Source organism: Filicampus tigris, chromosome 14 (assembly GCF_054856515.1).
Source record: "Filicampus tigris isolate MCC_2025a chromosome 14, RoL_Ftig_1.0, whole genome shotgun sequence".
Lineage (NCBI taxonomy): Eukaryota > Metazoa > Chordata > Actinopteri > Syngnathiformes > Syngnathidae > Filicampus > Filicampus tigris.
In genome coordinates this window covers 9,873,926-9,889,839 of record NC_141230.1, presented here as the reverse complement: position 1 = coordinate 9,889,839, position 15,914 = coordinate 9,873,926, and the positions used below count along the sequence as shown (strand labels likewise).

The 15,914-nt window shown below is 41.8% G+C and overlaps 1 protein-coding gene across 9 annotated transcripts in view; it reads left to right on the top strand.

The window, feature by feature from the left end:
* mcf2lb (mcf.2 cell line derived transforming sequence-like b) overlaps positions 1–14,849 on the top strand; it is a 36,346-nt gene extending 21,497 nt beyond the window's left edge. For 5 of the 9 annotated variants that reach the window (XM_086051645.1, XM_086051641.1, XM_086051648.1 and 2 more), the window contains 26 exons: positions 46–170; positions 491–605; positions 678–797; positions 1,952–2,143; positions 2,223–2,414; positions 2,493–2,652; positions 2,758–2,816; positions 2,892–2,977; positions 3,502–3,568; positions 3,659–3,774; positions 4,469–4,538; positions 4,628–4,720; positions 4,794–4,886; positions 4,978–5,103; positions 6,252–6,473; positions 6,558–6,650; positions 6,762–6,840; positions 7,576–7,645; positions 7,713–7,825; positions 8,011–8,100; positions 8,933–8,992; positions 9,419–9,484; positions 10,632–10,741; positions 12,290–12,402; positions 12,487–12,590; positions 13,911–14,849. In XM_086051645.1, coding sequence (XP_085907771.1) covers positions 46–170; positions 491–605; positions 678–797; positions 1,952–2,143; positions 2,223–2,414; positions 2,493–2,652; positions 2,758–2,816; positions 2,892–2,977; positions 3,502–3,568; positions 3,659–3,774; positions 4,469–4,538; positions 4,628–4,720; positions 4,794–4,886; positions 4,978–5,103; positions 6,252–6,473; positions 6,558–6,650; positions 6,762–6,840; positions 7,576–7,645; positions 7,713–7,825; positions 8,011–8,100; positions 8,933–8,992; positions 9,419–9,484; positions 10,632–10,741; positions 12,290–12,402; positions 12,487–12,590; positions 13,911–13,990 — 2,814 coding nt within the window. In that variant the 3' untranslated portion in view covers positions 13,991–14,849. The remainder of the gene's footprint in view (positions 1–45; positions 171–490; positions 606–677; positions 798–1,951; positions 2,144–2,222; positions 2,415–2,492; positions 2,653–2,757; positions 2,817–2,891; positions 2,978–3,501; positions 3,569–3,658; positions 3,775–4,468; positions 4,539–4,627; positions 4,721–4,793; positions 4,887–4,977; positions 5,104–6,251; positions 6,474–6,557; positions 6,651–6,761; positions 6,841–7,575; positions 7,646–7,712; positions 7,826–8,010; positions 8,101–8,932; positions 8,993–9,418; positions 9,485–10,631; positions 10,742–12,289; positions 12,403–12,486; positions 12,591–13,910) is intronic. The other 4 variants (XM_086051642.1, XM_086051650.1, XM_086051643.1 and 1 more) reach the window with 4 other exon arrangements.
* Positions 14,850–15,914: the final 1,065 nt, after the last annotated feature.

Below are 15,914 nucleotides of genomic sequence, written 5' to 3'. Positions count from 1 at the left end.
ATTTATATGTGTAGTATAGTTGATTGTCTGTATGTGTTTGTCCAGGATGATCTGCTGGTGGCTCTGAGCCAAGGCAGCCAGCTGTTAGAGAGCATCAATGAACCATTGATGCAAAACCCTGACCACAACATGAACCAGGACGAACTGGAGAACCTGGCAACAGTGCAGAGGTGGAAAGATTACTTTGCAATGGCAGAATTTTGTTATCTCATTTTTTAGATCACACATGACTGTACAGGTGTTCCCAATAGGCGTCCATGGACTGTCTAGTTTTGTAAGGGAGATTAATGATGAAAGAGTTCCCTTGTTGCTAGCTGTCTTGACATTGTTGAAGCTGAACTGGTACTGGTGATGTTTTTTTGGGCTAATGAGCACACTGAAGACTCATGGTTTCAGGTCAACTGGCATTAGGTTCTTTGAACACTCCATCAGCATTCCAGCTGAGTTGTTTAACTTTCCCACCATTGCCTCCTTCTCTGCCCTTTACCAGACTGCTGTCTCAGTTGGACGAGACTGAAAGGGCTTTTGACGAGTTCTGGGGGAAGCACCGGGTCAAACTGGAGCAGTGTCTCCAGCTGCGCCACTTTGAGGATGACTACAAGGAGGTGAGTCAATCAAATGAATTGGCAGCGCTGAGTTTTCTCTTGCTCATTTCGAATGGGTTTTGTTGCCACAAGGTGAGGCTTTTGCTGGATCAGCTGTCTGAGAAACTGGCCACCTTCTCCGAGGTGGGGATCAGCCACGTCCACGCTGACCAAATCCTCAGTGATCTCACCGCCTACGAGGAGAGAGTCTGCGTAAGTGATGTATACACTAAACATAAATATTATTACGTCTTGATCGAAGGTTTACGGAGTTAATGGGTGAGCTTCTATAAAGCACTTTCGGCACTGTGGTGGTAGATAAAGCGCCATATAAATGCACTCCATTTACCATTTAAACTAGTTACTAGTATGTAGTGCTAGCTGTTTTTAAAAAGTGGTGCACCTCTTCCGTGGGAGATGCCAGTTGACCTCAGTGGGGACAAAGCAGATTGTAAAAAATAAAGAAAACAAAGTAAAACCTAAGTTGTTATATTTCAATGGGTGGACATTTTTGCCAACTCAGTGACATGTGGAGGTGGATTTGAGATTAGGCACAAAACAATACAATATTATAAAATGGCAGAGCTGGGCATACCACCTACAGTATATGTGACGGACCGGTCCGCGTAGTATGTCTGACTAAGCATAGTCGGAAGCCCATTTTTTTCCGTTTACGTAATCTGCTAATTTCAACCCCCACTGGGCAATGTTTGAAACGAAAGACTCACCATGCAATGGAAGCCTCACCGTGGGCAGACTAAATTTGGCTCCTTTAAATGCGACAAGGCTTCTGAGGTCCTTAAAGGTACATAAAGCTCCAAAAAGGTCCTGGAAGGTGCTAAAAGGAGATGCATTTAGTCCGGCCGCGGTGAGGCGGGGGTGCTAGTGGTAGTTTGTCGGCGTTGGTCGTCGGAAACGCGAACGAAAACCCGTTTAAAATGATAGTCGGACCGTCCTAGAGGCGATTACTATTTGGTCCGGCTCGACAAATTGACAGGTAAACGGACGGCGGAAGGTGATCAACGGACCGCAAATTTTTTGTAAAATGCCCAGCTCTTTAAATTAGCCAAGCTAACTTTATGTTTCAATACTGGAATATTATTGTTTGATTAAATTAAATATCAGCCTGTGCAGTAGCTGCTTTCAAAGTGATCCCTCTCCTGGTTGGACTTGTCTGCAGCCTGTAAAAAATAAAGGAAAAATGCATTTTTAAACCTGAGATTACTTCATTATATTGTTTTTTTTTTTGTTATTGACTAAAAGAAACTGCACGGTTCTCCTTCCATTTTAAACACATAAATACTTGCCTGATCAATGTTTCCCACACTCTTTTAAAGGTTGACAAAATCTGTGTTTGTGGTCCACAGGAGGCATTGGACAGAGCTTTGGCTTTGGCCGGTGAAGGTGATGACCTCATCCAGAAGGCTCACTACGCTCAGGATTCCATTGTGCCGAAAAGCAGCGAGCTACGAACGCTCTGCCAGGGATTGAGCGACAACTTGAAGGCTAAGAAGGAGCTGCTCCTCAAAGCCCGAGAGCTGCATCGCTGCTTGGAGAGGGTGAGCGACACGTGCGTACATAAACACACACACATGAACAGTTTTCATGTGTTCATTCATGTCTCACCGTCCTCTACAGGCTTCGAAGTGGTGCGATGATGGTATTTACCTGCTGGCCTCTCAGCCAGTGGACAAGTGTCAATCACATGAGGGGGCTGAGTCAGCTCTGCAGGAGGTGGAGGGATTTCTGGCTGACGCAGGCCACGATAGACTGTTGGACCTGAATAGCATCTGGACGGATTATGAGGCAGTGCTCGACCAGCAGCTCAGGGTACCTATTGCTGTCAGGAAGTGATTCGGGCGATTGCTGTTCGAATATGACATCGATGCTCTTATCGCTGCCGAACAGGACCAAGTGGAAAAGGTGTTCCAAAAGCAGGAATCAATGCAGGAGATGTTCGACAAGAGAAGGGTCAGTCTGAACAAGCTTGCAGCCAAGCAGACCAGGCCAGTGCAGCCGGTCGCGCCCAGACCCGAAGCCTTCATCAAATCTCCTCTCAGCTCACCTGGTCGGTCTCACTGCATTTTTAGCAGTGTGAAACACCTGCTTGCATGTTCTTTTTCAAAATCTCCACATATCTGTGTTGTGACTCTGCGCTAATTTCCTGCCTCAGCACACAGAGGTAAACTGGACAGAAGCCACTCTGAGGGAAACAATGAAAGTTGTGAGAAAGTGGGTGAAGTTATGATTTTATCTGTGTATATACACTGTTAATGTCACTCTAATACTTTGATTTGTCCTCCCAAGGGAGACAGGCACCTGCAGAATGGAGAGGGTAAACCCAGACGCGGCTCTCTATCGGAGGAGGAGGAGAACCTGGCAGTGCTCAGGAGGTGAGCTACGAGACTACACTATGGACGGATGTTTGACTTTCTTGACCCCCTGTTTGTGGTGTGGACGTGGGGGTGGGGTTCTTCCTTTTGTCCCGCCTTGGGGGTTTGGCAAATGCCTGGGCTGTCCTGGCCACATACCTTGGCAGCTGACATCCATTGGAGCGCCCTGTTCCAGCCAGAGGGGCGGCGGTGGGTGCCTACTGGTGGCTGATTTTGGGGCGCTTCAGTAAGGCTGTGTCCCTGGACGTAGTAGTGTCTGCTGATCGGGCTGCCCTCCCCTCTTGGCTAGGTGGGGTGAGGGCCTCTGTCCCTATCATGCCGACACAGCAATTCCAAGTTACCTCCGATGTTTATTGTTCAATTCAGTTTCTTGGGTGGGCAACTCCGTAATTACTATAAACAGCTTTTGTGATCTTGCAAACTCCTTGAGCTGTCACCTCAATTGCACTCTGCTGCTACAGGTGTTTAGAATTTACACAGCCACTCCCGCCACACTCCAGTTGAAACTCTCTCCCCGTTTGCAGGCACGTTATGAACGAGCTGCTAGAAACCGAAAGGGCTTATGTGGAGGAGCTGCTGTGTGTCTTACAGGTTGTAATTTAACCACCCCACAACACTTTGCGCATACGCAGCATGTGCTTGTGTCCCAATCAATATTAACCAAGTTTGTGTTTATTGCAGGGTTATGCCTCCGAGATGGATAACGCAGCCATGGCGCACCTCATCCCTCCCCATTTGCAGAACAAAAAGGAGGTTTTGTTTGGAAACATGCCAGAAATCTACCATTTCCACAAGAGGTGAGGGAGCGCCCTTCTATCTGTTAATGATGAGCCAACCTTTAATTTGAGGTTCAAATTGAATGGCTCTAAAAAATAAATTGATTCCAAGTACTTTTGCTGCTACACACACTTGGAATCTGCTGTTACAGTGGCAACACAAGAATCACCTGGCATACTGTAATAATGCAGTTAACCCTTGTTTGCACTACTTGAAACAAACTCCACCACAATGTTTATTTTAAAACATGATCTTTCTCACAGGCTGCTTTTTTAGTGCTGGTGAAGTGTTAGGAAGACTGCTGTCATTATAAAACCTTAAAAGAAGTGTACAGACAGTTTTTAAGTAACATTTTTAAAGTCTTAACAGTCATACTGGTCAAATACAGTACTTGTCACTCTAGTTCCATTTCTGGGTCTGTGGTTTCTATCCCCCAAAAATTGCCATCTTAGCCTGCGGTGTGGTGGCTCTACAAGAAAAGCCAAAGAGATAGCAAATTAGAGGCACCATGTGAAGTCTTGCAAGTTCATTGTTAAACCTCAGTTTTTGAGCTTAACTTGTTTTGTCCACATTTTTGCCTGGTTTCCAAATAGGGCATTTGATTTGATAGTTTTCTTTGTCCTCCACAATACTATTAAAATGGACACAAAAATCAATCATTGTGAGTAGTCAGTAAAACTCTAATCAGCACCTTCATCCATCTTTGTTTTGCAGGACGTTTCTCAGGGAGTTGGAGCTGTATGCAGACTGTCCAGAGCTAGTTGGGAGATGTTTCCTGGAAAGGGTGAGTGAATGAAGACATTGTGCGAGAAGGTGGAAAACCTGAGTCTTTATTTAACGGTTCCTCGACACAACCTCTCTCTCCTCGCTTAGATGACAGACCTGCAGATCTACGAGAAGTACTGTCACAACAAGCCTCGCTCCGAAAGCCTCTGGAGGCAGTGCTCCGACTCAGTCTTCTTCCAGGTACTGTCAACACATGCCCGTGTTTATCCTTGGCTTGAGTGTTTGATGAACTTTATTTTGCAATCTTCACCAGGAGTGTCAGAAAAAGCTGGAGCACAAACTTGGCTTGGATTCCTATTTACTGAAGCCTGTGCAGAGAATCACTAAATACCAACTGCTGCTGAAGGTAGTAACTTGTCGTCTGTTAGCCACAAACTAGAATTGTTGTAGTTAAAAAGGGATTTGTATTTTTTTTTTTTTTTTTTGGCTTCCTGCAGGAAATGCTTAAGTACAGTAAAGGCTGTGAGGGAACAGATGACCTGCAAGAGGCTCTGACATCCATCTTGGGCATACTTAAAGCTGTCAATGACTCCATGCACCTCATCGCCATTACAGGATATGAGGTGAGACAATATACAGGACAAAGAATCATCAATAAGAGCAAGGTTAAAAAAAATGCTAATTCATCTGTGGCGCTGTTTGGCACTCTGCTGTTGTAAAACGTCCAACACACCTTCGGTACAGGGTGGAGCCCGACACAATGCTTGAGGTTAACGTTAACTAATTGACAGAATTGTCAGTTCCATGACACACCTAAAATATAATCGGAAGAACACAAAAGTAATCCTCCACTTGGAAGAACACAAAATGGTGGCTGCCATTCATTGTTGTCCTTTGTCTTCTGTGTGGTTAATGTGACTTTGATGGTTTTCCAACTCATCAACTGCATAGAGTACCGCAGCTTTATTTGGAAAGAAGCTGTTCAGCAGAGTTGCTATTTGTAAAAATGCATTTTATAAGAATAAATCCATCTACCGGTATTTTCTTTATCGCCTATTTGTTTCTTAAGGTTTTTTTTTTAAAAAGGAAGACATTTTCTTGACAAGAATATGTTCTATGCAGGCTCACTAGTCAAAACACAGCATTCTGATTAATATTGTGTGTGTGGAATATGAATTAAGCATCAAAATCCAACCGTGTTTAGCCATCTCAGGGGCCATTTTGTCACTTCTGTCGACTGAAAATGACATTACAGTTGCTCAGGGCTCAGGTAACAACCAATCATGGCTCAGCTTCAGAAAGCAGGTGAGCCGTGACAAAACGGCCGCGCCCTCTGATGGCTAAAAACGTGTGGGTGTTGCTGCTTGATATTCCACAAACACAATCTTAATCAAAATGCCATGTTTAGACTAGTGAAGGCACTTCGAACACATTGCCAGACATTTTTGGGGAGTTGACTTCCCCTGCATTCATTTTTTTAGAAATGGAAAAAATAAAAGTATATTACATTACAGGTATATTGACCATTGTATTTGTTCCAATGTGTCAGAATGAATTCATTAATATTTAAAGCACCGGCACTGTGTTCTTTTGATAATGTTTGTGACTTCTGGTGGCAGAGTGAAGGTAATTGCAGTCACCTGATGGAGGAAATAATAAGGCGTTTATGTGAGGTGTTGTTGCAACCGCACTGAATCGCTTGATCGAAACGTGGCTAGAGAAGACTTGACATCACTGGCCTCAAATTACCTTTCTGTCTTTGCTTAACCAGGGCAACCTGAGTGACTTGGGCAAGCTGCTGATGCAAGGCTCGTTCAGCGTGTGGACGGAACACAAGAAAGGCCATGCCAAAGTCAAGGACCTGGCCCGCTTCAAGCCCATGCAGAGACACATCTTTCTGCACGAGAAAGCCCTTCTCTTCTGTAAGCGGCGGGAGGAGAGCGGCGAGGGTTACGAGAAGGCTCCCTCCTACAGCTTCAAGCAGTCACTCAGCGTGAGCGCCCCTCGATTTTGGGTGTATGCCTTCGATTTGCTTCACGTGTTGTTTGAAATGTCACTGGATTGCCTGCCTTGACAGATGAACGCTGTGGGTATTACTGAAAACGCCAAGGGAGACAACAAGAAGTTTGAAATCTGGTGTAACTCCAGAGAAGAAGTCTACATTGTGCAGGCATGAAACGTTTGTTGACATCCTAATAGCTTCCAATGGTAATGACGAGTAAAAAGGACAAATGTTACACCTTTTTCATCCTCTTGTTGCATGTTACTCTTGAAATTCCAGGCACCAACAGCCGAAGTGAAAACAACCTGGGTGAAGGAGATCAGGAAGGTTTTGACAACTCAACTGGAAGCATGTAGAGGTAAAGATAGTGATCTCAATTCCAACTTCAGCTCTGACGATTGTTGGGAATTTTTGTCCCATTGTGTGTTATTTTCTTTGTCAAGTATTGAATTGAAATGTTGATACAGGTTGTCCCTGTGTTATAACGGCGTTTCATAACCCAAATTTCTACATACGCGAGATTGCGGCGTTGGCTATAACTAACCTGCGATGATGCAAAAAGTAAACTCTGTTCTAGGCCATGAATACACAACAAATATATGTAAAATATTAAGTGCGGTGGTACATCAGACTTACTGCATGACGACGTATTTATACATTGCAACATCACATATCAGTACCATAGAGCAGTGTTTCCAAAACTTTATTGAACCAAGGCACCTGTTTTACATGAGAAAAACCTCATGGCACACAACCAAACAAAATAAAATGATCAACTTATCACACTTAACTCATAAATCTACTTACTCTGCATGATATCTGGGCCTGTGTAATAGATTACAAAGTTTATAATTCTCGCAGGAAGCAATGGCTTATTCTGTTGTACGAGTAGCAACAGGTGGCTACACAGGTTTATTGTACCCACTGCCATTTTAATGTAAGGGCACCTAATTGTTCTGCCCGTCCTAGATCGATGCAATTGATTGAAACGTTATACTTTTCCACGGCACCCCTGATCATCTCTCATGGCACACTTCTAGTGCACTACTGCTCACGTCCCAGTAAACGTTTATTCCTCTGTCTTGTTCAAAAGCAAGTCAGCAGAGGGCGCCAGATCAGGTTGTCCAATGTCCCCCGGTAGCAGTAGGACCTGAGAATCAAAGGTATGTGTGCTTTTGCGCTTGATGAAAAGCGATCTTCGCCAGGCCAAACTACTTGACTTCTGTCCAGCAGCAGTCCATTCAGGATGGGCCAGAGGAGTTTGAGGAAAGGAGACGAGAGGAAAGCAGAACACTGCAGCTTCGATGCCAATTCCTCTCCTTCACCAAAGTCGGCAGGAAAAGGTGACCTTTTGGGACTGTTTCAAGCCTTATTTATGCATGCTAATTGCACCTTTATTCCCACCTCTTGTCTGATTCATGTCTTTCCTCACGTTTCCTTCCTTTGAGTGTCTTTTAACTTACCTTGCATCTTTCCTCTATCTTTGTATTATCTGCCTCTTCCTCTTGCATTTCCTCCGGGTCGGAAGAGAGAGCCACAAGCCCTACATCAGACAGAAGCGCTGCAGCTAAAAAGCGCTTTACTTTACAGGGCTTCAGTAACCTCAAAGCTCAGAAAGGTAACTGCAGGTCATTTTGTCCAGTCACGCCAAATCATCATTCCTGTTGTGGGAAGTTCGACATTCACTTAGTAGAGCACAAGTCCAGCAAGTCATTTTGAGGGATTGCGGGAAATACTTTCAAAGGGGGAAGTCAACCCAAACATATTTTTCTTAGAATATGTTATATACAGGCCCACTAGTTGAAACATGGCATTCTGATTATTATTGAATTTGTGGGATTTGAGTTAAGCAGCAAAATACACCCGTTTTTAGCCATCTCAGGGGGTGGCCGTTTTGTCACTTCTGTCGACTGAAAATGACATCACAGTTGCTCGGGGCTCAGGTAACAACCAATCACAGCTCACCTGTTTTGTGAAGCTGAGCCATGATTGATTAGTCGTTGTCTGAGCCCTGAGCAACTGTGATGTCATTTTCAGTCGACAGAAGTGACAAAATGGCCGCCCTCTGAGATGGCTGGATTTTCCTGCTTAACTTATATACTGAACCTCACAGATAATACATACTTTAGTCAACATGATTTATTATACAACATCTGAAATCAGATTTAGGCAATACAGTGTAAAGAAACTGAATTGCCTGTTTCTATTACCAGAGTCATACTTTAACTAGTCATCTTTTTACATCACAAGGGCATCTGCTGTATATGTTGGTGCACTCCCTCATGTCGCTCATGTTAAATCACCACTGGTTTTGAGACAGCCTGCATTTTCACCAGATATTTAACTATGAATCGAGTAAACATCTTGGAGGCAAAATAATCAACAAAGGTACCGATAGTTCATCGTAACGGTTCATTGCGCGGTCCAACACTGCATGCTTGCCTCCACAGAGCCACCGAACACAGATGATAAAAGTTTCACCCTGCCCATCACCATTCTGCTGTGTCCAGGTATTAGCAGCAGCAGTAGCGGCAGCCTTGGTGCTTTCCCCACCGCAATTGTGACACTTTGATGGCAAAATCACAACGCTAATTGTCCCTGACAGTCAATCATCGGCATCCGGCTATTCTGTATTTATTTATATGTGAGCGCATCTCACTCAGTGTGTTGCTGAATAGTGGTGTAGATACAAGATGTAAAACACAGATGTCCCTGTAAAATACGTGCCCAGTGAAACTTGTGATTTTTCCGCATACTCCCACCTGTGCTTCACTTGGTAACCAAATAGAAGGCAAACAGTAGGAAAAATTAGGAAGTCCATTATTGTTTGGCTTGTGGTTTCTTTAGTGTTTCCCTCCTTAGCATGTACACTTTGAATGCTGTGGTCGATCTTTCATGCTCTAACACACAAACTGCTTTCGGGCAAATATTTCTAGGATCCCCGACCAGCCCGGATCGCAAGACTAAGCGTCAGAGCGACCCAACGCCGTTCGGCTTTAAAGGTGACTTCCAATATCATTGCATCCTTCCATGGCAGTGAGAGACATCCGGCTGTGTTTTCTCAGATGCGGGCCCCCCCCCCCCCCCCCACCCACCCGCCCCTCCACTTCAGCAGGTCCAGGTGCTCGAGCACCTGTAGTCTTTTACAAACTAAATTGAGAGGTACAGGCAGCTGCTGGAATATCTGCTCCTTGTAGATGTCAGTTTTTCCTAATTTGACTTTGCCTGCACCACTGTTGTTTGAGGATTCAAGTTTGTAACAAGTTGTTAAAATGTGTAAAGTGCGCATATTTAAAGTGGACATATTGACTGACTTTGGTGCAGGCAGCTTGGGTTCAGTTCACACTCAGTGACGGTATGAAAGTTGACAAACTGTATCATCATAATTTTGGTGGCATTTATGTTTGCCAATGTGGCCGATGCATGTACTACATACCTGGATCTGCACACTTAATTGACAAATCTAATAATGCGGCCTGCTGATAAGGTTCTGCCTCCACAAATGAAAATAAAATCTAAACTTAAAAGTGTCTTTATGGGGACGTGCATGCTTTGCTGTTCACACTCGCTTTTTTCCCAGTCATGGTAATGAAAGCAGTACTCTGCATTGCGGTGAGGGTAAAAAGCATACTCTAATTCTTGATCATTCGGTTATTTTTCACACAGGCATGCATGAGATTTTATTAAGACACCAGAAAACTATTTTAATTTGTGGGGAAATTGCATAATATGTCTGTTTTAATTTTTTTTTTTTTTTACATGACAACAATCTAGGAAAAACAGGAACATTTTTCCTTTGAATTTTTGGAAGCAACAGCAATCCCTCTTCACCTGCTGGACCTGCTGTAATATGAATGTCAGGCCAGTAGTCGGCGATGTCACTTAGTTAAAAAAAAAAAAAAAAACACTAGCCGCATGCGCAGCGCCTGCTTATCAGAAACTGTCTTTTCAGTACCTTTCATCATCTCTATAGGTGTAGAATTTGGTGTAAATATGTATTGCAGCTGCGTGCGCTGCACACACTACAAATGCACTGGGACTCGAAGGATTAGCCTCTCTTTCTTCATGTCTAATTGCAGATCAAACTCATGTCAAATGCCTTTCTTTAACCACACCCCCTGTGTTCTGCTTTCTCTTCTCTCCCCTCAGGCTGGAACAAGACCTCTCTCTCGATGGACGCATCAGAGGAGCACGAAGGCTACTCCAGCGGTGAGGATCCTCTCAACTCTGACCCAGAGGACGACAGCGCCAAGAAGCTGGTGAGTCTTGCGCTAATTTCATGTTTATAGCAATTTTGTCAACTGCGTCTTGGATCAATGTACATTTCCGTTTTTGTTACTGTGTCAATATGTACTAGTTTTGAAATAAAATTTCGGATACATTTACTTCCATTACATGTTATTAAATTCGCATGGCAAAAAGCCAACAGTGGTGTTTCGATTGTGTGCATTCATATCACTGGCCAAAAAAACATCATAGCAGTGAAAGTAATGAGGCTTAATGATGCATAGGTTTTGTTATGCAAATATTTGTCTTATCACACACACAAGTGACACTAGCAACGTGAAAGTGGAATAACATCTTTGTGGAATAACGTGCAATGAGCACTTCAACAAACGCCTCCTTAATAAATAAATTAAGGGAAAAAAACAATTGATTACAAGTACATGACCTATTCTAGTGCTCACAATGCGCTTTTCGCCAATAATGTTCCATTTGTGCTAGTAGTTTTCTTCGAGCAAATGACGCATTTTGAAACATCACTGTTGACATTCTCTAATTGGAAGGCGTTTGTTTTTTTTAATTTTATTTATCTATTTTTGTCAAGCGGAAATCAACCCAAACATATTTTTTTCCAGAATATATTCTATGCAGGCCCACTAGTTGAAATATGACATTCTGATTAATATTGCGTTTGTGGAATATAAGTTAAGCAGGAAAATGCACCACCTTTTAGCCATCTCAGGGTGCGGACATTTTGTCACTTCTGTCGACTGAAAATGACATCACAAATGTTCAGGGCTCCGGTAATGACCAATCACAGCTCAACTGTTTTCTGAAGCTCAGCTATGATTTATCGTTATCTGAGCCCTGAGCAACTGTGATGTCATCTTCAGTCAACAGAAGTGACTAAATGGCCGCCCCCTGAGCTAGCTAAAAACTGGTGGATTTCTCATATTCCACAAACGTAATATTAATCAGAATGCTGTGTTTAGACTAGTAGGCCTGCATAGAACAAATTCTGGGGGAAAAAATATGTTTGGAAAAGACATTTGTCAAAAAGGCAATTTTTTTCCAACGCAGAAAACGCAATGTTTTCAAAACCAGTCATCCTTTTTTTTTTATTCTTGCTGTGCTCAGTTTGAAGTGGCCATTCCAAACAAGATCACCATTTTGAGTAATGTCACATGCTAATCACACCCAGCCTTCTCTATTGCTGTAACAAACAGAAAAAGCGTCCATAGAAAGGTCAACATAGTAAATATTAAAGTTTTTGCATACAATAAAATTGAAAAATGAAATTTAGTGAATGCTTATTATTGTTTTTGTGTAGTATAAACAAAACAAAAACATTTAAGAGATCAAAGATTATGAAACACATTTTGGATATGACTATTTCTTGGGCTCAAGTTAGAGTTGAGGGTAACATTTGTGGGATTTCCATTTATGGGTTATATATTCTTTTTATTTTAATTTCATATAAAGTACGTGCAGTTTTCACATGATTTATAAGTTGTTTTAGAAACTTTCTCAAAAGAGAAACAATTGATGTTTGACCACCTAATACCAGTTATCTTTGTGAACAGTGCACTGGTAAATACACGGCGACGGGCGACTATGAGAAGGGTTCCACTCAAGAGGTGGCCGTGAAAAGCGGAGACGTAGTGGAGCTGGTGAAGGAGGGGGAGAATGGACAGTGGTGAGCTACACGTATCTATTACTGACCATCCAATTAGGAATCACAAATAATGCACAGTGCTTATCTCATGTATTTTTATTACAGGTTAGTACGTAACCTGAACACCTCCTCAGAGGGCTGGATGGCCACTGCGAATTTGATTACCCTCTTAGCAAAGTCCAAGTCTTGCCAGTCACTCACCAGCTCAGGTACTCAACACAGATGTAGAGAAAGGGTGGGAAGATCAAGTATATACACTGGAGCACCACTATTCATTGGGATAGGGGCTGGGCTGGCCCGCAAATTGATCAAATTAGTGGTTAATTGCTACTTTTTTTTTTTTTAAACAAATCCTTGAATAAATGGAGATATACTGCCAATAAGCATTTTTCATGAAAAAAGAGGTTGTCTTCCCTGAAAAAAGAAAATAATAACAAAAATATTTTTAAAAATCCATGAATACTTGAATCTGGGATGCCAAACTGCGAATCTGCGGTGTTCCAGTAGATTAGAGTAGTAGCTAGAGGATGCAATCTTTCAAACTGCTAGCAAGATTGGAATGTAGCCTCATTCCCACTGTGATCTTTCATACAGGGTTTCTTAAACCGTTTTTTATGCCTCAAAGCTCCAAATTACAATTGTGAGTCTTTGTTGATTCTTGCCTCTGCACCTTTCTCCAGATTCTTACCAAAATGAAACCGGTTCCTATTGCTTCCTCCTTTTTGCAGAATGCTTCTTAGCTAACAACCAACTGAGCAAACAGCAATGACAACACTACCACCACCATTTTTTTTCTAAAAATTACACATTTTAGTTAAGCCTGCAAATACCTGAACCTGGGCTGTGTTATTTACTCAACTTTAGATGGGCATTCAGAGTCTCTTAGCCTTTATTGGAGTAATATCAAACAACGATGCTGAAATATTCCCACGAAGTGAAAGTCAAAAGTTAAAAATTAAAATGAAAAAATGACTATTTGGGGAAAATCTCGCAAAGGCGGCAAGAATTGAGGCATACTGGGTAGAAATATAAGTCACATATGCCCAACATTGTGGAGCAATCACATACCAGACCAGATCATCTTTTACATTTACAACATGCAATATGTCTTCACACTCATTTGTTGACATTTTTCTGGAGGCGCTGCTGTTTTGGTTAGCAACTGAGTTTTTTTTCAGAGTAACTTTAATATTTGTGTGTGAACAATAGCATCTGTGACCTGAGCTACAATTTCTGGAAGCGCAAAAGGAGATGTTTATTTTTCTTAGTGGTAGACACATGCGCACAAGCATAGTGTCAATTAGAGGGATGGCCACTATTTGAGGAAATAGAGTATTACCCAAGGCATTCAAGCCGCTGGAAATTGAGGTACACGCTATTAAATAATTGCAATTCAGAGACGGTAACTAACATAGTTTTGTGTAAATTAAAACAGAAAGTCTTACACAACAACTGCACCTTCATTGTTGTCAAGGCTTTAAGTTTAACACGACAATCAATCACTCTTCTTTGTGGGTGTCTTGAAACAGAAGGCAGTGGATCAGGACACCTCAGCACATCATCCAGTTGCAGCGAAACCTGCACGCCTTTCACGGACGTCAAATCTTGAGCTGGCCTGCACCTCCCTCGTGTGTGCCCACGCCACTCCCTCCCTCCTGAACGTCTTGTGACTGTCTGTGCTGTCCGTAGATGTTCACATTAATACCTACCATTAAAACCAGCATATTTTCAATCATCCACACAAAAGCATCCTGCGCCCTAAATGGGAGGAGCATAGTTTATTTTAATGATGTACAGTATTACATTATGTCACGATGATGTCCTAGATGTTAACGGGCCAGCAGGACTGATCTCAGTTAATGCATCTATAAGTGGATGTGAACCACTCCACCCATCACACCACACAGGAACTAATTCCACTGCGAGAGCACATTTAAAAGGTTGACAATTACAAACAGATAATTAAGCTGCTGTATTACATGTTTATTTGTAAGAAATGCAACAAAAACACAAAGGGTACTTGAGTCACTTTTCCTTCTAATGTCTTATTTTTCTACTAATTGTTTGTCCTTCTCTGTTATTTGAATATTTTTCCATCATCTGTTTGTGTGTTACATGTACACCGCAATCTACAAAGAGAAAATGTGTATAATCAGAGGTGACTTGTATAACTATTCCCTTCATGCTCTGAATGTAGATATTGTTTATTAATGCCTGTCAATGAGATGTTTATTATTGGAGCTGCTATATTGTACAATATTTATGGTGATGTCACTGCCCTGTGACTTTTTAAAATATATATATGTATAAAAGAAACCTTGATGACTATACTTATGTTTTGTTGTTTTTGTGTGAGGATAAATGTTTCAAAATAAAAGAATAATACATCGGATATTATATTTGTGTAAAAGTAAATTGGTTTTTACGGATTTGCAGTACTAGTGATATGCATTTCTGCCTCAAAGTTATGAGTTCGCTGTTTAAACTCCTTTATCATGGAAAGCAGTGTTTCCCAACATTTCTTGAGCCAAGTCACATATGTTAGAAAAACTCCATGCCACAAACGAAAAAAAAAATCACAGCTGAATTATCATGTCTCATTTTACATACATATTTAATTAAAATCTGATCCTCCATCCATGGTTAAAAACAGCTATTCAGTCGTATGAATGGCAAATAGTGGATACACAATTGTACCTTCTGCCATCTAGTGGTAGAGCAATTATTCTGCCAGTCACAATCACTGGCAAGCCTGGCAAATATAGATCAACAATGATACATTAAATTAATTTTATGAAACACTGATATCGAGGATGACCTAAACTCGGCCTGTGTCATCTTCACTTCTCCTTGTGTCCAGATTGAGCAAAACCCTGTTCTTGGGTTCATGGCCATCGTTATCGCTGTGTTCTGCTCCGGCTTCGCAGGTAGCCGATCACCATGCACACAACTCTTGTTCACTACCACATTAGTTGTAAGTAGAGATAGACCGATACGTTTTTTTCAGGCCCGATACCGATTATTCGTAGTCAAGGAGGCCGATAACCGATATTTGGAGCTGATATCCGTTTTCAGCAAAAAACGAACATATTGCCATAAAAATCTAAAAAAAAAAAAAAAAAACTCATAACTTTGTTGAAACATCTTCAAGCATATGTTTATTGAACAATTTTGCAGATTTGCATAATGTTTTTATTTTATTTTATTAGAAATGTTTGCCGATATACGTCTTAGTTGGAAAATTCTAACAAAAAGGGATCGCACCGGGTCGTCAGCATGCCTTCAAAAGTTACATGAAAACTTAACAATAGCTCCATATAGTTTTCTACAGGTGAATAAAGTCCTCCAAAATTCACAAATGACAGGAATGATCAAATTTCACTCACCTTTGTTTTGGTTTCAAACAAAAACAAAAAAGTGCAGTGTTCCCAGGGTCAGTAGAATCTCTTATAAAGTTAACTTAAAATGTAAATAGTTCCTTGAAGTTAACAGTTTTAAAGTGATTTATTATCGGCCATCAGATTTTGAAAAAA